Source organism: Puma concolor, chromosome D2, assembly GCF_028749965.1.
Source record: "Puma concolor isolate L17-30 chromosome D2, mPumCon1.1.hap2, whole genome shotgun sequence".
NCBI lineage: Eukaryota > Metazoa > Chordata > Mammalia > Carnivora > Felidae > Puma > Puma concolor.
Window position 1 is genome coordinate 79,067,883 of NC_141677.1, and position 25,201 is coordinate 79,093,083.

At 48.6% G+C, this 25,201-nt stretch overlaps 1 protein-coding gene and 1 pseudogene across 22 annotated transcripts in view; one reads left to right on the plus strand and one right to left on the minus strand.

The window, feature by feature from the left end:
• The window catches only part of TACC2 (transforming acidic coiled-coil containing protein 2), a 213,667-nt gene that overhangs the window by 16,629 nt on the left and 171,837 nt on the right, over nucleotides 1-25,201 (plus strand). For 17 of the 22 annotated variants that reach the window (XM_086681051.1, XM_086681064.1, XM_086681069.1 and 14 more), the window contains 2 exons: nucleotides 6,294-6,353; nucleotides 21,161-21,273. In XM_086681051.1, the coding sequence (XP_086537177.1) occupies nucleotides 6,294-6,353; nucleotides 21,161-21,273 (173 nt within the window). The remainder of the gene's footprint in view (nucleotides 1-6,293; nucleotides 6,354-21,160; nucleotides 21,274-25,201) is intronic. The other 5 variants (XM_086681059.1, XM_086681062.1, XM_086681063.1 and 2 more) reach the window with 1 other exon arrangement.
• Nucleotides 7,268-7,442, minus strand: LOC112854914 (U2 spliceosomal RNA; annotated as a pseudogene).

A 25,201-nucleotide genomic window follows, 5' to 3' on the forward strand; every position in this document is an offset into this window, starting at 1 on the left:
GCGAACTGTCATTTCCACGTTAGGTCGGGTTTTCACTTTTGAGGAATGAGTCTTAAGTGCTCAATCGTGCATAAGGCTGGCGTTGTTGAAGTATGTTCAAATTTTACAGCTATCCATTTTAAGTTTGAGAGATTCAATTCAGTGTCCTGGTGAACAAAACCAGGGGGACACTTTCCTATCCATCTCGCACACAGTGGGAATTTTGGATCGATGGTGGTGAGCCTTCCGAACGAGGTAACGGGATCTGAAAGCCAGCGCAAAGCAATCTGTTTTCTCTCTGCTTTTTTCCTCCCTGCAATCTTCTTTTCCCAAGGAGGAACACGGGAATCATCGAGGGCAAAGGCAGCAAACTCCAGTCTTTAGGAGCAGACCAGAAACAGTAATTGTAGTAAATGGCAGGTTAGGAGACAGTAGAGAGAAGGAGGTGCTGTGGCAAACAGGAGGGATCCTGTCCTGTTGTCTGGAGGGGGCACCACCATCACCTCCAGCTGATGGCTGCCATGGCAGGCCCAGTGTTCCAAGACCTTGCAACTTCTTCAACAGAAGTAAAAAACGCGTGTTTTTCTATGAAATCGCAAAATATTTTTAATCAAAGTTTTTCTTTTGAGATAATGGTAGATATGGTAAACAATAGCATGCTATTGCAAGACGTCGTACAGAGAGATCCCTGCACCCTTCACCTAGTCCCCCCCAGGGTACCATCTTGCAAAACATCAGCGCACGTGCAGACTGACATTGATGCAGTCAAGATACAGAGCATTCCCCCCGCCTGAAGGATTCCTTTCATTTTCCTTAGATCCACACCCACCGCCCTCCTGTTCCCTTCTCCTAATCCCTGGCGACTCCTAATTTGTTCTCTCTGTCTGTGTCTGGCTTTCTGAGAATGTTATATAAATGGAACCACACGATACGGGACCATTTGGAATTGGCTTTTTTCACTCAACACGGCTTCCTTGAGATTCATCCAGGCTGTTGTGTTAGTTGTTCACTCCTTTTGCTGGCTGAGTGGTGCTCCACGGTATAGAAACATTTGCTGTTGTTTCCAGTTTGGGGTGATTACAAATAGAGCTCTCAGGAACATTTGCATATAGGTTTGTGTGTGTGTGTGTGTGTGTGTGTGTGTGTGTGTGTGTGTGAACATAAATTTTCATTTCTCTGACACAATTGCCCAAGAGCACAATGGCTGGGTCATGTGTGGTTGTATGATTAGTTTTTTGTTTTTGTTTTAAGTTTATTTATTTATTTCTGAGAGAGACAGAGACAACGCAAGTGGGGGAGAGGCAGAGAGAGAGGGAGAGAGAGAATCCGAAGCAGGCTCTGCACTGCCAGCACAGAGCCTAATGTGGGGCTCGAACCAGCAAAGCCTTGAGATCATGACCTGAGCGGAAACCAAGAGTCATATGCTTCAACAACTCAGCCACCCAGATGCCCCATTTTTTTTTTAAATTAATATTTATTTATTTACATTTTTGAGAAAGAGAGAGCGCGAGTGGGGGGAGGGGCAGAGAACGAGGGAGACACAGAATCTAAAGCAGGCTCCAGGCTCCAAGCTGTCAGCGCAGAGCCCCAAGCAGGACTTGAACTCACAAACTGTGAGATCATGACCTGAGCCAAAGTTGGACCCTTAACGGACTGAGCCACCCCGCATGTTTCGTTTTATAAAGAACAGCCAGTCAGATAGAATCTCTGCACCATTTTACATTCCCACCAGCAATGAGTAATGTATGAGTGATCTAGTTTTTCTGCAGCCTGGCCATCATTTGGTGTTGTCACTGTTAGGTGACACCGTTCTGATATGTGTTGTGATATGTCACTAATGTCACTATGGTTTGAACTTGCCTTTCCCTGATGATCGGCCATGCTGACCGTCTTTCATGAGCTTGTTGCTGTCCATGGGTTCTCTTTGGTGAGATAGGTGTTCATGTCTTCTACCCACTTTCTAGTTGGAGTTTTAAGAAACTATTGAGTGTTGAGTCTTGGTGTAGCCTAGATACTAATCTTTGTCAGATTGTGATTTGGCAATATTTTCTCCCATTCATGGCTTGTCTTTTCATCACCTCAACAGGCTCTTTTACAGAACAAAAGTTTTTATGAGGTACAATCGATCCGTTTTTCCTTTTCCTTTTCTGCCAATTCTAGTGCTTCTGGTGCCAAATCTAAGAATTCTTTTTCTACCCCTACATCCTGAAAATTTTCTCCTATTATATTATCTTTTCCAAAAGTGTTATAGTTTTACATTTTATATTCAAATCCGTGATCCATTTTGCATCCATTTTTGCGTAAGGCTTGAGACTCAGGTTGAAGTTCATTTTCTGTTTTTGTCCTGTTTTGTTTCGCCATTGAATGTCCATCTCTCCGGTACCTACCATGTGTTGAAAACACTATTCTTGGTCCATTAAACTGCTTTTGCACCTTTGTCGAAAACCAGTTGGTCGTATTTGTGTGGGTCTGTTTCTGGGTTCTCTTTTCTATTCCACTGATCTACATGTCTACTCTTCTGCTGATACCACAGTCTTGATTACTGCTGCTGTATAATAAGTCCCATCCCCCTTTACTATTTTTCAAACTTGTTTTAGCTGTTCTAGGGCGTAAAGCTTTCCATGTATATTTTAGAATAAGCTTGTCTAGGTCTAAGAATACCTTACTAGGATTTTGATATGGATAATATTAAACCTATAGATATACTGGAGAAATTGACATCTTTAATATGATGAATCTTCCAGTCTGTGAACACACCCAGTGCTTCTCTATTTATATAGGTCCTATTGATTTCTTTATCATCATTTCATAAATTTCAGTATATAGATCCTGTATATGTTTTCAGTTTATGCCTAAGTATTTCATTTTATTTGCAGTGATTATAAATAGTATTTTCATTTTGGTTTCCACACGTTCATTGTCAGTGTATTGATTTTTTTGTGTGTTGATTTTGTATCCTGTGACTTTGCTGAATTCACTTATTATTTCCAAAAGTTTTTTTGTAGATTCCTTGGGATTTTCTATGTAGACAATTTGCAAAAAGGGGGGGTTGCATTTCTTTTTTTTCAATTCTGTATGTTTTTTATTTATTTTTCTTGCCTTATTACTGTGGCTAGGAATTCCAATACTATGTTAATTGGAAATGGTCTGAGTGGACATTCTCACCTGCTTTCCAATTGTGAGGGGAAAGCATTCAGTCTTTCCCTGTTAAGTAAGATATTAGCTGCGGGTTTTTATAAATTTTCTCTTTTAAAAACACTCTATCTATCTATCTACCCATCTATCTTGTGAGTAAGCTCTAGGCCCAATGTGGGGCTTGAACTCATGACGTTGAGGGCAAGAATTGCATGCTATACTGACTAAGCTATAAATTCTCTTTATCAAGTTAAGGAAGATGCTCCTCTATTCCTAGTTTGCTGAGGATTTTTTATCATGAATAGGTATTGGATTTTTTCAGATGCTTTTTTTTCTGTACGAATTGATGTAGCCATATGATCTTTCTTCTTTGGGCTGTTGACATATTAGATTACGCTGTTAATTTTCAAATGTTGAACTAGTCTTGGATACCGGAATTAATCCTACTTGGTCGTAGTGTATAATTATCTGTAAAGACTGTTAGACTTGATTTGCTAACATTTTGTTGAAGATTTTTGTATCTAAATTCATGTTAAATATTGCTTGGTAGTTTTCCTTTTTTAACTGGTTTTGGTATCACGCTAAAGCTAATGTCATAAAATGAGTTGGGGAGTGCTTTCTCCTCTTCTACTTTCTAGAAGAGATTGTTTAAAGAAACTTTACAATTTTTCAAGTGTTGGCAACTAATTTAAATTATTTTTGAACATTCTGTGAGTCAAAAGGATGCTCCTGGTGGCTGGAGTTGGCTCATGTCCTACCTCTTTGTAGTCTCTAACTTAAAGAAATGTTCTATCTTGCATTTTATTTATTTATTTATTTATTTATTTCTAAATGTTTATTTATTTATAAATGTTTGTTTGTTTGTTTATTTTTGAGAGAGAGAGAGAGAAAATGGGCATGAAATTGGGGGAAGGGCAGAGAGAGAGGGAGAGAGAGAATCCCAAGCAGGCTCTGCACTACCAGTGCAGAACCTGATGTGGGGCTTGATCCCACAAACTGTGAGATCATGACCTGAGCCGAAATGAAGAGTCAGATGCTCAACTGAGGCATCCACCCAGGCACCCCAACGCCCAGCACATTTGTCAATGTCTGAAGGCAGGGTTGGTATCACGTCTCCAGAGTGGAGGCGCGAGTAGAGGTCAGGGATGCCACTAAATATTCTCAATGCACGGGGACAACCCCCACAACGAAGAATTATTCTTCTCAAAATGTCAAAGGTGCCAAGGTTGAGAAAACCTAGAATAGAGGAATATTTGTCTTACCGCTTTGAGAACTCCTTGGGGCAGTGGCTGAACTCCTCTAATCCGAGATGAATTTCTACACAAATAGAGGCACATTAAAGTGGCTTATAGTTTTCTTTCATTACCTTTACTAAACTACACTGTTTAGAATTGAAGCCTGGTTTACTGGGCATAGACCCATAGAAATGGAATTTCTAGGTCAAATAAAGGGTGACTTCAAAACTCTTGCTCTAGATCTAGATCTATCTATAGCTATATTCAAAATACTTTCCAGAAAGGTGATGCCAATTTATACGTTTCTCATCAGGCTATGGGGTTGGGGGGGGGTCCATCTCATTATATCCTTGCAAGCGATGAATATATATATTTCAGTGTTTCAGATCTTCTCACCTCCTGCCAGCCCCAAACCCTGTTCTCCCTCCTCAGTTCCCTTCTGGTTCACATCTCCAACCTCAGCCCCACATGACCCAGCGGGACATGATGGAGTTGCCTTCAGGCTTCCAGGGTCAGAACAAGGTTTGCCTTCCACAGAGAAACAAGTGGAAAGAAAGCACAAGTATATTTGGCTACAGGAATCAGGGCTCCCCCGTGGGGCTGGTGTTCCAGACTTATCTTTCCACTGTCTCCTGGGTGTCTGTACCTGAATGATCCATGGTCACTTCCTGTTCCTCAAGCCTGAATTAAACTCCCCCACCCCAATCATCTTCTCCTTCTGAATCCCCCCTCCTGGGTACCACGATCTACCCTACCATCCAAGACAGAAATCTGGGGATCACCTCTGACTCCACTCACCCCCCTTGTCCACATTTCATAAATCACTCTATGATTAATAATTAATAAATCAATGGCCTGGCCATTTAACCTTTTAAATTTCTGTTCAATGAGGACTGTTTTTGGTTGCGAGAGACAGAAACCTGTCTCCAACGACTATAGGCCGAGAAGGATTGTTTGGCTCGTAGGATTAGGAAGTCCAGAGAGAGTCTAGCTGCAGCAGTCACTGAGTCCAGAGGTTCAAAAGAAGATGCTGGAGATCTCCTGTCTCTGGATTTTGCTCTGCTTTCCTCCGTGATGCCCGAGTGCTTAGGGATGTCCCCTCGGCCTGCAGAAACAACAAAACAAAACAAAACAAAACAAAACAAAACAAAACAAAACAAAACATGCCACCAGCTACTCTAGGCATCCAGGCTTCTTCTTGTTGGCGATCCAGCCTCTGATTAGCACCGTCCAAGGACTGGCCCTGATGGGGTCATGTGCTCTGTCTGGGATCAATCCATGTGCCACTGGATGTGGACACTCTGATTAGCCCGCCTGAGTCATGCACCCACCCCTGCAGGGGAAAGGTGAGCCTCGGTTGATGACGTCTCCATCAATGCCACTTAGAGCACTTCCTCAAAAGACAAAGAGGTGCCACGTGTCCAAGATGTAGTTTTAGTTTTCCCTCTCCACCCCCACCATCACACCCTCTTACCTCACACCTGGATCAGTCCAGACAGCTCCAAACTAGTTTCTCTGCCTCCACCCTCCCCTCCTCCCATCCCACCCAGGGCCCCCGGCCTCTCCCAGAGGCTCTTTCTCTGTGAAGAGACACTTGGGCGTCCCAGGTTTCTGCTTACAAGTGACCTTTTAGAAGGCAAGACCCAGGTCTGAAGGAAGGTCCGGTTCACAGATTAAAGACCTGGCATTGAGGATCAGCCACGTCACCGGGGCAAAGGAGGAGAATAGTCCTGCCCAGTCCCAACCCTTGCCTGCTCGCTATACCCTCCGGTTGCAGGTGCCTTTCCCTCTGGGACAAATGTCCCCTGGTAGCCACGGGCAGGGCGGGAGTACACCCAGCAGGTCAGACCCGGGAGTAGAGACCAGCCAAGACTGTCCCTGTGGTAGTGTGGGGGGTCTTGTTCCCTGCGGCCCATCCTAATGGCGGGACTCCTTTGCTTCCAGCAAGAGAACTCCGGCTTGCATAACGTCATCCTGTGGCCTCCAAACCCCGAGCCTGCGCAGGTACCCGAAGTGTGCTGTGCGTGGTCCGCATCTCAGCCCCCTTCCTAACACCTAGATGTTTGCAGCCTTTGCGTGTGGCACGTTCCTTTACACTTTTAGGTTTGCTGCTCCTCCTCCCATCGCTTCCTTTCATCTACCTCAAGTGAGTTGTAAAACAGTAGAATCTGCAATACATGCTTAAATTTTTTCTAATGTTTATTGATTTTAGAAAGAGAGAGACAGAGAGAGAGAGAATGAGCGGGGGGAGAGGCAGAGAGAGAGGAAGACACAGAATCGGAAGCAGGCTCCGACCGTCAGCACAGAGCCTGATGCAGGGCTCGAACCCACAAACCTCGAGATCATGACCTGAGCTGAAATTGGATGCTTAATCGATTGAGCCACCCGGGTGCCCCGGCAATATGGGTTTAGATTTTTTAAGATGACATTTTGGTGCGCTATGCTGTGAGATGCTGAATGAGGCTTATGCTTTCCACGTAACGCAGATGCTGGGAGCCAACACTAACCTTCCACACTCATCAGCTTTGCGTTCCCTTGTCCTGGAGTGCGGCTTTTATGGAGTGGGGGTCCCGTCTACACCACCAGTGGGCAAAACTGATGTGTCGTAAAAAAACAAAAAACAGATTGCATTCTGAGTCCATTGTCAGCGTCGTTGTGCAGCTGGCTGAGTCTCAGAATTTAAGCTCGGGCTGAAGTGTTTGACACCTGCTGGGGAAGAGGGCAAGTTCGGGGCCCTGCATCCATTTCAAGGAGATTTTTCCTGGTGAGAATGTCAGGCAAGGTTGGTGTGTGCTTGTGGGCGTGGTCAGTGTGAAGCAATAAAATGCCACCTGCTCTGAAAGCCCATTACACCTAGGGAAGAGGGTTAGGCTCCTAGGGGACAGGTTCCTGGCTTTAAGGAAACAGCAGCTGCACCCTCGAGGGTGGCTGGATGTCCCATCAAACAGGGATGTCGTTGTCGCAAACCGACCTCTGTGCTCCAGAGCCAAAATATAACATGAAGACAGAGTTTGGGGATAAAAAGGAATGAGAGTTTTAAACTGATAAGAACAGATACTACACTTGATCTCAGCCAAAAGGCCGAGAAGCGATGGGAAACGAAAGTTTTTATTACTGTGCCAGGTGAAAGAGGCTGTGGCAGGTTAATGCCTTCAAGACTGCAGACCCGCCTGGAATAAAGGACTGAGGGGGTTTGTAGGAAAATAGAGGATCTGGGCAGTTTCGATAGGAACGTGGTATGTGCTGCCCGTCCCGTTGGCCACGTCCTTGAGGTGGCACCGGCCACCAGAGTCTCGTTACTGAGCATACACTGAGGTCGCCAGATGCCAATATGGATACTGAGTTCCTGGAGCAAAGGATTCTACACAAAAACAAGTGAAGGAGATGGGTGGGGGTGGGGGGGGGCTTCAAGAATGAGAAAGGGGAAGATTTGTTGAGTTTAAAGTCAAGCCTTGCTGGAGCCCTAGTGTGTCCATCTTAATTTCCATTCATCTTTATGTTTCTAGAGCAGTTTCAGTGTCTGAGGTTGTGACATAATGCGATCATGTGCGTAGAGCACAGTGGAGCCTTGCCCACATGTGATTTCACCGGGTTCTCATCAAAATCCCGTGAGGTGGGCAGACCAGGCTGCTCACTCTTGCTTTATGGACAAAGGAGCAGGCTCCAAGGTTAATCATTGTGGGTCATCGGGGTGAGTGCAGAGCAGGGATTAGAACCCCGGTCTCCCGGGCATCACAGAGAATGGCAGGTCAGAGTTTTTTGCACTGGGTTCTTCCGTCCAGCTCGGGACTTTCCACAGCACCTTGCTACCGAGCTCAGGATCCCACGGACAGGCTCCCTGATGTGGACATGATTTTTTATTCACTCACGGGACAATTTTGAAGCCTCTGCTGGGTGGCTGGTACTGGTGTAGGTGCTGTGCACTGGACAAACCATGTCCCTGCCTCCTGGGACTGACATCCAGCTGGGAGTTCGAAAATAAGCAAGTGGGGGGGCGCCTGGGTAGCTCAGTCAGTTAAGCATCCGACTTGGGCTCAGGTTCATGAGTTCGAGCCCCATCTCACAGTTCATGAGTTTGAGCCCCATGTCGGGCTCCGTGCTGACAGCTCAGAGCCTAGAGCCTGCTTCGGATTCTGGGTCTCCCTCTCTCTCTGCCCCTCCCCTGCTCACGCTCCGTCTCTCCCTCTCAAAGATAAATAAACATTAAAAATTAAAAAAAAAAAAGAAAGAAAGAAAGAAGCAAGCGAGCAAACAGACAAACCAACAAGTAAACAAAATACAATGTTTTTTAAAAAGACTTTATCAAGTGCCTATTGTTTCCCAGGCACTATTCTAGCACTTGCGATCAGCAGTGAATAGTTCAGCCATAATGGACTCTGGCACGGCTTCCCCTTCCACAGGGAAAAACAGACAATGAGCCAGCAGGCAAATACACTCATAATAAATGTTCCAGGGGTAACTGGAATCAGGCGCTAATTTTTAAAAAAATTTTTTTTAACGTTTATTCATTTTTGAGAGACAGAGTACAAGTGGGGGAGGAGCAGAGAGAGAGGGAGACCCAGAATCCGAAGCAGGCTCCAGGCTCTGAGCGGTCAGCACAGAGACCGACGCTGGGCTTGAACCCACAAACTGGGAGATCTTGACCTGAGCTGAAGTCGGCCGCTCAACCGACTAAGCCACCCAAGTGCCCCATCCAACCCAACCATGTTTAAGTGGACGGTGGACAGTTCAGTGGTATTAAGCACATCACATTGCTGGGCAAGCATCCCCGCCATCCGTGTCCAGAAAGTTTTCATCTTCCCAAACCGAAATTCTGTGTCCATTAAACAAGAATCCACATTGCCCTCCCCACTCCCAGCCCTTGGCAACCACCATCTTACTCTCTGTCTCTATCAACTTGACTACACTCGGTACCTCATATAAGTGGAATCATACAGTATCTGTCCTTTAATGACGGATTTATTTCACTGAAACATAATGCCTTCTAAGTTCATCATGTTGCAGCTTTTCTCTTTAGGGCCGAATAGGATTCCATTATACATATTCTACATTTTATTTATCCATACGTCTGTTGATGGACGCTTGGATGCTGCTGCTACAAACGTGGGCGTACAAATGTGTGGGATTCCATGCTCTCAATGATTTGGAATATATATCCAAAAGTTGAATGGCTGGATCATATGTTAATGCTATGTTTAATTCTTTGAAAACCACCAAGTTTTGCCACGATGGCTGCACCATTTTACATTCCCATCAACAGTGCACATGGGTTCGAATTTCCCCACAGCCTTGCCACCTCTTGTTATTCTTTTTGGTTTTTGCTTTCGTAGTGGCCATCCTGGGGGGGGGGGGCGGTGGGGAGGGGTGTCTCACTGTGGTTAGAGGCTCTTTTTGATAAGTGGCCAGAGGAGCCCTCTCTGCAGAGACCTGATGTGCCGGAAGGAGGCAGCCACATAAAATTCTGGAAAAGGAACGTTCTGGAAAAGGGAAGAGCAACTGTGACATGTCTGGGAGGGATGAGCTTGTGGTATTTCGAGATCAGCAAAGAAGGCCAGTGTGGCTGGAGGAGAGTGGGTGAGATGATGGCGGGATGTGAGACCAGGGAGGTGGGTGAGGGTAAATCTTGCAGATTTACCACCAGATTTCAACAGAGAAGTCACAGGACGTGGTTTGAGATTTTTTTTTTAATATTTATTTATTCATTTACTTATTTGTTTATTTTGAGAGAGAGAGAGAGAGAGAGCAAGCACATGAGTGGGGGGAGGGGCAGAGAGAGGGGGAGAGAGAATCCCGGGCAGGCTCCACGCTGACAGCACAGAACCATGAGATCATGACCTGAGCTGAAATCAAGAGTCAGATGTTTCACTGACTGACCCACCCAGACGCCCCTGATTTGAAGTTTTAAAAAAGAGCTTTGTGGTTGTTATGTGGAGAATGGTCTTTAAGGGGCAGAGGGCGGAAATGGAGGAGAAACAGTAGTTAGGAGGCCACTGGGAAAGGGACTCAGGACTAATCCCTGAGATGTCCTTTAATATTTAGATGTGAGCCCAAGGGGAAACGGAGGAGTCTGTGAAGGAGTCGTAGCCAAAGACATAGGATAATGAGGGACCTGGGAGGCCATCAGATACTCCTGAGAAATCAAGGCAGACACCTGCCCAATGACTTGGCGATGTGGGGTCCATAGATGTGAGGGAAACCTCATGTTGCCCTCAAGATCCTTGGTAAGCACTCCCAGTGGAATGACAGGGATGCGGTGTGCGGGGGGAGAGGGCTGAAGCGGAAACTGAAGATAAGGAAGAGGGAGTAGAGAGAGGGGTATCCACAATGCAATAAATTTTTCTAGGAAAGGGATCAGAGTATTGGGACAGTAGCTAGTGGAGAGCGTTGTATGAAGGTTTAAAGACTGAAGATCCCAGATGCCTGCATGCTGGTGGGAAGGAGGGAGAGAGGCAGAGGTGGACAGAGGACAGGTGACAGATGGGTGGACCAAAGGAAGGCTGGCCTTGACCGTTGACAGGCAATGGGATTGGAGCGGTTGTGGGCTTACATCAGGGTTCCCTCCGCCGTTGTGGATGGTGGGGAGAAGATGGAAACAGATACACCTGGGAATCGTGAGGATGCGGGAGGGGGAGCAGCTCTCCTCTGATGGCTGATTGGGGTGCACACGCGGTGGAGAGTGGGGTAAGATGCGGCAGGGGATGTACTGAACTGCACAGGAGCTGGGGGATGGCAGGTGCTTGGGGGGACCGGACCTTCACGCGGTCACGGAGAGAAGCAGGGATGTGAAGCATGAAAGGACCTCTCGTCATAGTCTCTTGGCAGTGAGCCAGCAAATTAGCTTAATGATTTTTGCTTTTGAAATTTTTTGGCAACAACTGATCGTTGAATTTGTTGGTGACCTTTTAATCTTAACTCACAAGTCAAGTTTAATAGCATCACAGTGGTCCTATATCTGGATCCCGCTGACCAGTCAGTTATTTCCTCTTTGATTCACACAAACTCTGCTTAAACTCTGAAATTTAGGAATATGGCCTGGATTTTTTTTCCCCCTGTGGTCTCAAGAGAGGAGAAGCCATTGGTGGGCAAAGTTCACACAAACAGGCTGGACTGATTCTACCCCTTTATTGAATGAGCTAAGGCCTCTCAGCTCCAGGCCGGCCCCTGGTGGCTGCCCGCTGCTGCCTCCTGGGTTCTAGTTGTCACTCCTGCTCCCTCCCTCCCGTGACTGACTCACTGAAGCCTTGGGGCAGGCAGGGTGATCTCAGGGAGCACAGAGCAGCCCGGTCCCCAACATGCACGGCTGTGACCCACACCCAGACCCCAGGCCTCTCTCTCCTGCAGACGTGTTGGTTGGGAATGAAGAGAAACCACATACAGAACCACAGCTATGGAGGGTGACTCACATGAGGCGGAAGGCACGATCCGGCCAGAGGTCAGCAGAATGTCTAACACCGAGCCAAGCGGAGCCTGCGCTGTCCCTGGGAGTGCCCGGGTCCTAGTCTGCGTGTCCCTCTTTGGGACAGAGGTGGAGATGGCATTGTGACAAGAGTAGCCTTGCTGGGGTTTCCTGCATCAGGACCTGCATGGGGGGATTGATGGTGAAATAAGTCGCTGTGAAAGGTGACCAGCATAGTCATTCAGCATTCTGTACTCAAGTGTTCACTTTGGGAAGCCCCACAGAAGACCTCTGAGCTCCGGGCATGTGGATTCCAGAGCAGAAGGGCAGCATTCAACCCACCTGCATTACCACTTTCTGGATTCTTCTTGGGCTCATCATGATAGCCATTAATGGCTCTGACACTGTGGGGGGGGGAGAGAAGAACACACAATTCCATTATTGTAATGGCCTCGCTTAAAAATATATGATCATTTAAAAAAACTCTTTCTTTTGCGAGAGAGAGACAGAGATGGGGGGGGGGGGCAGAGAGAGAAGGACAGAGAGAATCCCAAGCAGGCTCTGCACCATAAGCACAGAGCCCAGTGCGGGGCTCAAACTCACGAACCACGAGACCATGACCTGAGCCGAAACCAAGAGTCAGACACTTAACTGACTGAGCCTCCCAGGCGCCCCTAAAAAACCCTTTTAAAAGCAATGTCACCCTCTGGATGTTTCTGTAGTTTGAGTCTCAGAGAAAAACGATTTTCAACTATAGAAGCTGAGATCAATGCTATGAAGCCAGAAGACAGGTGCAGAGCCGCCTGACCTGACCCTGGGTTCAGGGAAGGCCTCCTGGGGGAGCTGCTGTTTGAGCTAAGAGCTGAGGGAGGAGCAGGAAACAAACAGGATTCAGAGGGCACAGAGCAGGTCGCGGCCCCCAGCCCCCTCTAGTTCGTGGCTCAGCATCCAAGAGGCAGCCTGGGCCTGAAGTTTGTTCCTGAAGGCGACCTCAGCCGCGTGGCCTCGCGTTCTGGAATTCCCCCACATCCAAGAAGCAGAGGACCAGGAGGACAGGGGACCCCGTGCTACGTGAGCTGACCCCGGGGTCTGGGACCACCCACCAACGTGACTGAGCATGTCTCTGCAGGCTGAGGTTAGCTGTGGCTCAGGCACCACGTGATGATTATTCTGCTTAATAGATAAACGACCCATATGTATGCGCACGTATTGTTTGAAGCGACAAATGCTTGGGGCCCCGGTTTTACTTGGGGAGGGAGTTTCTCTCTTTCCTGCGGGACCCAAGGAGCCCAACACCCAGACAGCATTAAACTAGCCCTAGAAGGAGCCGCGTCTTCTAATATTCTACCGGCAGCAGGTGGGTATTTGGGACGATTTCGCTGCACTTAATGAGAAAGAAATTGAAGGAAGGGACAGTGAACCAGGATGAACTCAAGCTCGTAACAGTGGATTGCTCCTTCAGTGTGACTTGTCTGCTGCCACTGTCTCTTCTCCCAGGGATCCGTTAGGCTTGGTGCTAATGGTGGCTCTGGGTTTGGGCCAGATGCATCTTCTGAAGAATCGGATTAACTGCTTTAGCTCCATGCTGTGATAGCCCCTGGGGCTCTTAGTTAATGAGGTTTGAGTCAGTTTCTTCTTTGTAATGGTAATAACTAGCATATAGGAGTATCTTCCATGGTCTAGCCTTATGTTAAGTGCTTCTCATGTATTATGCTATTTAACCTTGAAAACCCTGTAATTATGACCCCCATTTTCTAGATATGGTCCCAGAGGCATAGAGCCCAAAGGCTTACAGCCAAATAAACGGTAAAGCTTGGCTTTTAACCACCGGTAACCACCTTACTCTGGAGCCCGGCTTCATGCTGCTCTCCCTCGAAAATGAGCAAATGGAGGAATCCTAGAGGGGCGAAACAGGGTTTCTGCCTACATTTGAAGTTCAGTTGAGTAAATGTTACAGGACTCGATAGGCTATTCTGACATACCCCACTCTTTGAATGCAGAGCCTCCCCTCCATTTGTGCAGCCCTCTGTCGTATCCACAAGGTTCTCCCATCAACCACTGGGGCAGGCAGCCCGGGTTCGTGGCCCCCATTTTATAGATAGAGCAACAGCCTCCAAGAAGTGCAACGATTTGGGTTTTCTAAACCGGTCTAGGCTTCTTTAAATTACATCGCTCATGAAGTATTAAACCCACACAAGACATCAATATTGGGCAATGTTTTTGACATCTCAAAGGTTTTCTTTCTCTACAGACTAAAGATGTCCCGTAACATGTCAACTCGGGCATCTTGGAGGCTCCTAGGTTCTTTTTGTGTTTTTGTTTGTTTTGTTTTGTTTCGTTGGTGACTCTTAGCATTTTGACCCAGTTGCTTTTGGGGAAAGGAAGACAAACATTGTTCACAGAGTGTGCATCTCCCATTCATTCGCTGTGAGGATAGGGACCCCGTCGTTTTTTGTTTGTTTGTTCCTAATTAAACCTTTTATGTGGGAAATTTTCAGGTCCGCAGAAAAGTTGCAAAGATAGCACAGAATTCGCACCGACTCCTCCCCCAGCTTCCGCTAAAATTAACATCTCGCACCATATCATGGTTTTTGATCTTCGTGTGCACCTAGAACCTAGATTCGACCCTGCCGGACACAAAGGAGAAGCGTCAAAATGCAAACACGACCCTCGTTTAGCCCATCTTTTGAGGGAAGAGTGGGGCTTCAAAGCCAGCCCTCTCAGACCCCCAAGCTTGTTCGTGTTTGCTGCCCTCTCATGTTGAAAGACATTCCACCTGGGGAGGCCTAAAAGGCCACTCCTGGGGCCTCCCCGCTCTCGGCCTGACCAAGTGCCTGCCAGGCGAGGCCGGAGGCCCGGGTGACCTCGGCTGCCGGGGTGGGGGAGCCACTTCTATCTTGTGTTTTTGCCCTGAGGTGAAGAAAACGTTTGGGGTGACCCAGCAGAAGTGGCCTGAGCATCCGCCTTCCCTTGACGGGGCAGATGGGCGGCGGCCGGGCCCGCACAGAACCGTGTTCCTCCATATTTGGCAGCCTGGCCATTGTTTCTGAAATCCGATTCCTAGTGCCATGGGGATGACCTTTGGTCTACTTCCCAGCATTCACCTGCAGTCACGCTGCTCCCAAGAAGCTTGCTCAAAGAGGGGGTGAGTTGGCAAGACACTCTGGTCATGATCTAACTGGCTTAATGAAGCCTCCTTGTTGGCATGACCAGTAAAGCCAGAAGGGAGAACATTTAAGAGGTAAGGTCAGGGGATTTTTTGTTTTGTTGTTTTTTTTTTTTAATCATAAGACACTTGAGCTCTCGATAAAGCGTCGTTTTTAGAACTGGAAAGTTGCTGTGCCCGCTTGGAGATTGCTTTAAAATAGACCCGGGGCTCTGGAGCATTCTGGGGCCAAAGAAAGGCTGTTTGTTTACTCGAGCAGTGGCAGCAAAGGAGAGATTTGAAGACGCAGCTTGACCAGGCAGTTTGTCATGCGGACGACTGCCAGTTTTTCCGTCCAGCCTGCCGTTTGGAAGTGGGAGGGAAACTTTAGACATGCGTGCCGTTCTGCAGTGACGTCCGTTGACCCCGCGCAGCCCGTGTAGTCCCGTAAGCAGCAGGACTTGGCGTGGGTGGCGGGTGGGGGTGGGGGGCACTGGAAGCGGGGCTCAAAGACGCTGAAGGAAATGTGGCAGACGAGTGAGCTCCAAGGGCGGAGTGTGCCTCCCCCGGTCTTGCAGAAGGGCCTGCCAGACGAGACGGGAATCGTCTATTTTTCGTACACTCAACAAATATTTATGAGGTGCCTCTCTGGGCCAGGTGCTATTCTGGGCAATGAATCGAGCCTGGTACAGACCACCTTATTCATAAATGTCTGGTTGTTTTAGTTACTTGGCGCGTGGCAGGAAGTTGGCAGGGATCAGAGGCAACTGCTTCCGTGTCTGGTGAGGCAACATAAGGTAGGGTTCGAGAGCAGAGGCTGGGGCTGAGTCCTGGCTCCATCACTTTCAAGCTGTGTGACCCGGTGCAAGTGGCTGAACCTCTCTGTGCTTGGTGTTCTTATCTGGAAAATAGGGTTGTGAGGATTGAATGAGTTGGAATAGGTAAAGCACGTAGAAGAGCGGAACTTGGCACACGGAAAGTGTTTGTAGTAATAAGTTTGCTGTTACTGTTACAGCAGAAAAAAAGGGCTGTGCTGGCGTTGGGTGTTACTGCTATTGTGGAAAGGGCATCGGACTTCAAGGAAGAAGACCTGGCCAAGCCATTGAACAATCTGTTTGCCGTCTGAGAAATGGGAAATGGTTTCCCTTCCTGGTTAGCTCGCAGGGATTCTGTAAGAATCTGATGGATGTCGACGCACTTTGGAAAGTGCAATGTGACATTCCCATCAACAGCACTGGCACTTTTGTTTCGAGTCCCTCCAGATATGTTTTGTTTGGAGGGAGATGGTATTCTTCTCGCAGATTAGTTCTCTGTTAGGAGGAGGGATGGGGCTGAAGAGGCAGAGAGGCAGAGCGTCTTTCTCGGCCTTAAAAGATGAACCTGAGTCCTCGTTATATTACCTTTGCCCGAGGAAAGTTAACACGTGGTCCCTTATCCCCCTTAGTTAGAGCAGAGATCTGTCCCCTTACACCATCTGTTGTTTGCATCTGTCTGGGCCGTTAGACATGTCAGTGTCTTTCCAGAATTACCTTAAAGTAACCTTGATCATGGGATAAAGGGCTGGAGATTTATCTGTCAAATTATTTGCAGAATAAGTCATTGCAGATAATGTGGTGATTGAAGGGGAAGCCTGGCCATAGAAGGTGTTTGGAGCCGAGGCCCATGTCGCAGTCCGACACGCAGGAATTGGGTTACGACCTTAAAACTTCAGGACTAAGATGAAAATGTCACTCCCTCTGTATTGGCATTCTTGAGTTATCATAGTAAACATTTTTAACTCATGCACCCGAAGGTAGTAGTCTTATATAGGTAAAGAACCTTCTAGAAGAGTCAGAAATACTTTGGAGTCTGAATTCACAGCAATGTAAAGTTTGGACTGTGTTGATACTGTCCAATAGGGACGATGGTCATCTTGGTTCACAGATCAGGAGACTGAGGCCTGTAGGACAGGAAGGAGCTCTCATTTCAGGAAATGGTTCAGCCATCACGTACGTCAAGCCAGCAGGGGGGTCAGCAGCCCTTTTTTAGTCAAGGGATCAGCCCCAGTTCTCTCTACCTCCTTCAACACGTCCCCACTAAAGGGATAGAACAAAAATGCCTTTTTCCTGGCTCTGGGGTCAGAGAGAAATGGGTCCACTTAGACTCCACTGTTGTGAGAGCATGGCCAAACACTTGCCCTCTGCAAACCTCAGCTCTAAAACAAGGACACGAATAGTACTTGGCTCTTAAGGTTGTTGTCAAGATTCAATGACACGGTTCATAGAGACTACTGGCCCGGTGCCTGGTACCTAGTAAGTGCTCAATAAACACGAGTTATTGTTATTTCCCCCCACATTCGTTCTCAGCAAAAGTGAATGGAGAGTTTCTAATTGTAGTATCGTGTGAGCACTAGAATGTGCGGCCCCTGAGAGTTGAGGCATCTTTTATATTTTACCTTTGGACCCAATTGTGTGAATACAGCAGCCAACACCTAAGACACATGCCTTAGCTGGGGGAAACAGAGCCAAAGTTAACTTGTTCCTCAGGCTGTGTATGAAGGTCAGAGACACCACCCATCCAACACAAGATTCAAGGTCTCAAGAAAATCCCAGGTTCAGACTGCACAGATGATTTGCACCCAGATGTCCAACAGAAGCTCCAAAAATTGATTCACAACAATCCTGGCCTGGAGGTTGATAGAGGTTGTTGGGGGGGGGGGGGGGCGGGGGCGGGGATCCACCTTTCCTGGAAGGACTGGGTCTCCCCCTTGGGTGGCCCTGTGTTCATACCTCTGTGGTCACAGCACAGTGGTCTATCTCCCTAGTCTGTGAACAACTCCAGGGCAGGGACCGAATCTCAGTGATTTTTGTAGCCCCCACTTCTAGCACTGGTTCTGGTGCATGCTAGGGTTTCGATGAATGTATCTTAGATAATTGAATGAATCCACAAATTGGTCAATACTTTCTGGAAGGTCTGGGTGAAAGGAGAAATTTAACAAATGATGTGGCTGCATCAGTGCCTGTGGTCACAGTTGGTGAATTGGTGGGCTTAGGAGAGGACTTTTGTCTTTTCAGTTGCTCTCTTTGTTGAGCAGGGCTGGGCTGGGTCTCTCTCTGGGTCTCACCTGTGAGGGGTGAGAGAAGATTCGTAGCAACAAGGAGCAGGCAGCCACAGGGAGCCCCAGCAAGTCCGGAGAAGCCCTTCTTGCCTATCTCCTGGTGCCTCACCTCCACTGCCTCCCTTGGGACAGGACCTGGGGCTCACCGTGCCCGGTTTCTCCCAAACACCCAACAAGCCAAATGCCTAGGTCTGAGCTGCAACCGCTGGAGGAAAGGGAAGCTGTTTCGAATTCACATGAAGGCGCTGTCTGCTCACAGCCACGCACCTGCCCAGGGCAGCGCCACCTTCCAGTTTTCACGAAGGCGCCCCCCACCTCCCCCAGGTGAGGGGCTGCCCCGCCCTGTGGACTTGGATCACGTGTCGGATTTAGGCACCGTGAAAAGAAGTGAGGTCTTGTGCTAAGACCTAAGAGCACTAGCTCTATGAGATGGTAACAGGTGGCACGTGAACAGAGGATGCTGTGGTCAAGAAACTTGGGGAAACTGAGCTAGAGTACAATGTGTTATTTTACCACAGAACTTCTCAGACCTTTCCCTAGGCTCTATTTTTTTTTTTTTTTTGAGAGAGAGAGAGAGAGTGAGCATGCGAGCGAGGGAGAGGGGGAGGGGGGGCAGAGAGAGAGAGAGGGCGAGAGAGAATCTCAAGCAAGCTCCATGCCAGGCATGGGGCCCAACTTGGGGCTGGATCTCATGACCATGAGATCATGACTTGAGCTGAGATCAAGAGTCAGATGCTTAACCCAATGAGCCACCCAGGCGCCCTTGCACTGTCAATGTCTTTAAAAAAATTTTTTTTAATGTTTATTTTTTAGAGAGAGGCAGAGCGTGAGCAGGGGAGGGGCAGAGAGAGAGGGAGATACAGAATCTGAAGCAGGCTCCAGGCTCTGAGCTGTCAGCACAGAGCCCTACATGGGGCTGGAATTCACGAACCTCGAGATCATGACCTGAGCCCAAGTCGGACACTTAACTGACTGAGCCACCCAGGCGCCCCTGCACTGTGAATTTCCAAAAAAGGGCTAGATAATGAGCCCTTCTTAAACTTATCTGACACAGAACACTTTGTTTCCTTCAAAGCTGGTCTGATCTCTTATGGAATGTACTTTTTTGGTTGCAAGTGACAGAAACGCAACTTGTGCCAGTGAAGGCAAATGAGGACTCAAGATCTTGTGTAATCGTTGGTTGAAGAGGGCAGATCGGGCTGGACCCCAGGACCAGCTGGAACCAAGGCCTCCACAGCCCTGGGACCTCTGCCCTCTGTCCCTCGTCTCGGCCTCTCTCTGCCTGCTGGCAGTGGTCTCTCGCTGCAGGCCGCCTTCTTCCACAGCGGCTAGAAACAGGCTGCCGGTGACCCTTGCACGCATGTCCTACAGAACCCCCACCAGGTTCCCGTCCCTCTGGTTCTGCGGGGGGTCCTGCTGAGGACCTGGTTGACCCAAGTCTTGCATGCACCCCAACGGGCAGGGCTGTGGGGCCTTCCTGGGAAGATGAACTCAAAGACAACCACTGCTTTGGGAAACACTGCTTGGGGTTTAAGAAAAAAAAAAACCCTTTTTCCATTTCTGACATTTATATTATACTTTAATGAGCATTCTTTGAATTGAATTCTAAAAAACATTTTTTTAATGTTTATTTATTTTTGAAAGAGAGAGAGAGAGAGAGTAGGAGAGGTGCAGAGAGAGAGAGAGAGAGAGAGAGGGAGACACAGAATCCGAAGTAGGATCCAGGCTCTGAGCTGTCAGCACTGAGCCCGATGTGGGATTCGAACTCACGAGCCGTGAGATCATGACCTGAGCCAAAGTCCGACGCTTAACTGAGCCACCCAGGTGCCCCTACATTGGGTTTTTAAAAACCTCTCGTCTCTTTCCATCCCATGATTTGAAATTTGGACTGTCCCTTATATGTTTTATATCTTGGTTTTATTTTTTTTTTTAATTTTTTTTTCAACGTTTTTTATTTATTTTTGGGACAGAGAGAGACAGAGCATGAACGGGGGAGGGGCAGAGAGAGAGGGAGACACAGAATCGGAAACGGGCTCCAGGCTCCGAGCCATCAGCCCAGAGCCTGACGCGGGGCTCGAACTCACGGACCGCGAGATCGTGACCTGGCTGAAGTCGGACGCTTAACTGACTGCGCCACCCAGGCGCCCCTGTATCTTGGTTTTAAAAATTGATTCCCCAACAGATGAACTTATTGTAGAAGTGAAGGAAAAGGCAACCGCCTCTCAGACTGGTTAGGGCTTTGAACAGGTGGCCCCAGGTTTCCATGGGCTCATCATTTTTTCTGTTCGGTGTTTTCCCCCAGGTTTCTGGCTGGATTCTGGTTCACAAAGTCATGGGGAGGGGGTGGGGAAATGTCTCCCATCTAGGTGTTGCCACAAGCCAGTTGGGCACTTGAAGATTTTAGATCAGATATCCTCGCTTTCTCCAGGGGAGCAGATGACCCCCAAAGTCTGGTACGTGTCCCCAGTCATCCTGGGGCGCCTGGGTGGTTCAGTTGGTTAAGCGTCTGACTCTTGATTTCGGCTCAGGTCAGGATCTCGCGACTTCGTGAGTTGGAGCCCCGCGTCAGGCTTTGCGCTGGCAATGCAGAGCCTGCTTGGGATTCTCTCTCTCTCATCCTCTGTCTCTTCCCCTCCCCCACTTGTGCTGCCTCTCTCTCAAAATAAATAAATAAACTAAAAAAAATAATAATAATAACGAAACAGTCGTCCTACTCAGCTGGAATCTGGTGTGTAATTGTGTTTCTCCTCCATCAGAGGGGAGCAGGGGTCACCATATATCTCGGTGTATCACTCGGTGCCAGGACACGGGCATTGCTCAGCCCGATGATCAAGCAAGTGAACAACCTGACACTTCAAATTATTTTTTTTAACATTTATTTGTTTTTGAAAGATAGCGAGAGAGCGTGAGCAGGGCAGGGGCGGAGAGAGAGGGAGACACAGAATCCGAAGCAGACTCCAGCTCTGAGCCATCAGCACAGAGCCCGACGCGGGGCTCGAACCCACGAGCCGTGAGATCATGACCTGAGCCAAAGTCAGATGCTTAACCGACTGAGCCACCCAGGCGCCCCCAACCTGGCACTTCAATATGCGGCCAGTGGCCAATTGAGAAATGCTCTTGTGTCTTCAGGGACTCCTCTTTGACTTCTCCAATTTATCTTTCTTCTGGCACAGAGAACTTCGTCGGCTCAGAGTCCAGGGTCTGTGCAACCACCCGGGAACGGTCAGAACATAAAAAGGAACCTGGAGGAGAAGTCCGGAAGCAGTGACCATGGGGACTCACACAGGTAGGAACCAGGTTCAGAGGACTGACCCGGCCCCCTGCGTAGCAAGCTCACTGCCTGCCTAGCATTTGCTCTGCTCCATTTGCTTTGGAACATCTACCCTAAAACCCATGACGTGGTCCTCAGTGGTGAGATGGTCAGAGCAGTGGCTCATAGACTGCTTTGTGATTGCCTTGACCTGCATGGTTAGAGAATCGATATGTTTTTCTGTCCAATGAAACTAGCCATTATAGTTCCTTTCCAGCAAGACTCCGGGCTGTTTATCGTCATTATCAGAACTTAAAAAGATCAAGGCTACTGAAGGGTGTCTGATGTGCGGTGAGACGGGGACTATATTCCAGCATGGTAGCCAATGAGGGCACCGGCCGATGAGACAGGATTCACAAACTAGTACTAAAGTGGCCAGTACCCTCGGTCCCAGGGAGGCTAGTGGATGAATTCCAGGCATCGCAAAGGCCACATTGGTGCAGGGAAACAAGGCCAGTGCAGGGTCAGTCGTTGCTTATTATGACCCAGAGTGGGTCCCGATTTCCCTGCCATGGCCGATGGGAAGAAACCCAATGGACTCTTCCCATGCAGCCTTTGGCACCCACCGTTTTGGGGGCGTTCACAAGCAGAGAGCCAGCAGACGTGAACATTCAGTCCCCAGAACCGCCTGGGGACAAGAGCCCTGGAGGCAGTTACTAATCGTCAGTGGTGGGTTCAGTGCGTGATCTGGTTCCGCGCAGCCCAGCTTCCGGGAGGCTAGAATTACTGGTCTTGAAGAAATAAATCAACAGGAGCTCCAAGGAACAAAAATGAATTGAAAGGTAGACACCCCTTCTTCCCCATCACAGGCAGTAGACAATGAAATCTGAGGTCATGAATGCTTTGTGGTGTCTTTTTACCAAAGAGTTTAGGCCTTAAACTATGGAGGGTCGTGGGTGAGTAAGAGCGACCCCTGGTGGCAGGAATTTCCACGCCTGACTGGTATTACTTTCGGGGGGAGGGCTCTGGCTATGGGGTTTCCAGACGAACCACTTTGAACTTCTTGGCCTGAACATTAGATTTCTTTAGGGAAATGGTGGCGCACAGTGTTCTTTTTTGCTGAGGGAATCACAGAATATGCCTTGAACGGCACCTCTGACCCCTGTTTTCTGCAAAAGGGAGGCCTCCTTTGCCTCCTCGACCCCCATGGCTATTTCGTTTTCATGAACTTTGTATCAGGATAACTGGACGGAGATTTTAATATTTGACTCTAATGAGACCAGATGACCTGTGTAAATTGGCTCTGGGTGATCATGAAGCTAATGGGAGAGACCCATCTTTTCTGGACTTCTATGCAGGGGAAATCCCTGTAGGCGGAGATCCAAGATCCGGCTCTCCCCTCCCCTTCTTTGTGAGGTCCCGGGATCTCTCGAGAGGCTTGGGAAATATCTGGGGCCTGGGTCTCAGCTACACTGAAGAGTAACAGCAGCTCAAAAGGCTTTTGTTTCTTGTTCCTCAGCTTTAGTCCATTATTATTTCTCCCTTTGTTCTTATTGTCATGAGCATAAAGGAGGTGCCTTCTAAGAGCAAGCCCAAAGAAGCCACTTCCTGTTCACAATTAGAAACATAGATTCTCTTCCACAAACGCATGAATGTCTGGGGTGCAGGGCTCTGGACTAACTAACCCACAAACCATCAAGAGGGGCGCGGGCTCCTGGAGTCAGGCCATTTGTAGGAAGAGAGGGCAAGAGCTGGCTCCGTGGATACTGGCCTGGTGGCACACACAGCCCTCGGCATCCACGACGATGCTAATAACCGCGTTTCGTGTTCATTTTGCGGATGGGCACCCAACACCACGCCAGACGCTCTGTGCGCACAAAGTGAACTTTAATTTTCTTTAAATCAATTCATTTCCGATTCCGAGTCCTTACTCTGCCAGGCTGGTGGGCATGCCCGCGTCAGGCGTCCTTGCAAGGCCCTCCTCCCCACCTGCTCTGTTGAGGCCGTCGTCTGTCCCCTCGCCACCGTGCCCGTGATCCAGGCCACGCTGTCCCTCAGGCCCTAGGAGTGCACTGCTTACATGATGCTCTTGGCACTGGGGAGTCTTTGGTGAGGCCGGGAGGACACAGTCAGGGAGCAGGGAAGGACTCTCAGACATTCCTCACTTTCTAAGACTTTCCTCTGCTCTCTTGTTTTGCTCCAATGCATTTATCTCTCCCTTTGCCACGTTGGACAATCGGCATTTTCTCTTCACAGGCGAGATGATAGGTTTTTACAAAAGACCGAAGAAACCATTGGCCTCATACTGTGTTTTCTCATTGGAAAAACTCCAGAGAGAAAACACAGAAAGGCTTGCAGTGGTTCCCACTGGACCTGGAGACAAGGGAAGAATGTAGGGGGAAAGGCATATGTTAATATTGCCTAACGTCCCTCCACACAGCGTTCTCTCCACTCTACAGATGGGGAAACTGAGGCTTGGAGCCCTATGTCATCTACGATTTAGTAGTAGAAAGTCCATTGTTTCTGCCTTAAGCGTTTTCCTCCCTCTGAATGACACAAGGATGGGGCTCCTACATCCCCGAAGGGGTAAAGTTTTTCATCCGACTGAGTCACGTCAATTCATCCGCCTTGCGTTCCCATCGCCACGTGGTGTCGCTGTTGCAACTTCGCCCCGCTTTGCTCAGAGCCCTGCAGAGGCTGGGAGGCACCTCCCTTGTGCCCATCGCTGCCCAAGTCCCTGCCTCCTGAGGGAGGATGAGCCCGCGCTCCTAGGACAAAGCCGGGGTGCCCCTCTTACTGCTCAGCAACGTCCACCCTCGAGCATGGCTGCCCTGGGTACCTGCGCCCAGTTCGGGGTCCACCGCCCACCGTCTCACGAGCCTTCCTTTCGCTCCTTGGGTACCACCAGCCAGGGATGACAGCCCTTTCTTTTTAAACACTCAAAACACAATGAATCTTACCATACAACTTCTCCCCAGAGAGTAGAGCTATTAGGTTGCACCAGAGGAAATGACTGTTTTGCAGGAAAAACTGCTGAGTAGTAGCTGTTTCCTGTCCTCTCGCATCCTACCTGCTCACACTTCCAAGGAGGGTCACAGGGAGTAGTTCAGAGCTGACTGGCGTTTCTCAGGCAGAGGCCCTAAGCGAGTCCTAAGTGAGTTTCTGGCACCTTTGTCACTGAAGAAGAGGGGCTAGAAACTCAACAGCCTAGAGTCTTTAAAAAATATATATATTTTTTAATGTTTATTTATTTTTGAGAGACAGAGTGTGAGTGGGGGAGGGGCAGAGAGAGAGAGAGAGGGAGACACAGAATCCCAAGCAGGCTCCAGGCTCCGAGCTGTCAGCACAGAGCCTGACAGCCCGACGAGGGTCTCGAACTCACAGACCCCGAGATCGTGACCTGAGCTGAACTTGGACCCTTAACTGACTGAGCCACCCAGGCGCCCCTCAATAGCCAGGAGTCTTAACCATTATCCACTGGTTCTCAAACGTGAGCAGGCCTCAGGATCACCCTGCCGGGCTGGTTAAAACATAGATTGCTGGGTTTCTTTTCCAGAGATTCTGATTCAGTAGGTGTGGCCCAAGGCCTAAGGATGAGCGTTTCTAACCGGTTCCCAAGTGATGCTGATGCTGATGCTGATGCTGCTGGTTGGTCCAAGGTCCACACATGAGAACCACTGCATTATTCCCTGGAGCTGTGTGATGCCATAGGCTCAGTGCTGTTGGGGTTCAGGAGAAGAAGGCTTCTCTGAGGGCTGGGGTGGACAAGGAGAGTCTCCTGGCAGGGGTGGGGGGTGAACTAAAGGGGACAGCTCTAGAGGCCATCCCAGGTGGGGCAGAATTCCTGAATTGGGTCTCTTTGTGGCTGAGTAGGACGTGAGCCCTGACGGAGGGGGGTGAGTGTTCACTAAAAACAAGGCAGAAGGAGTGAGGTCAGATGGAGGAGAATATGGAGGTCAGGTGA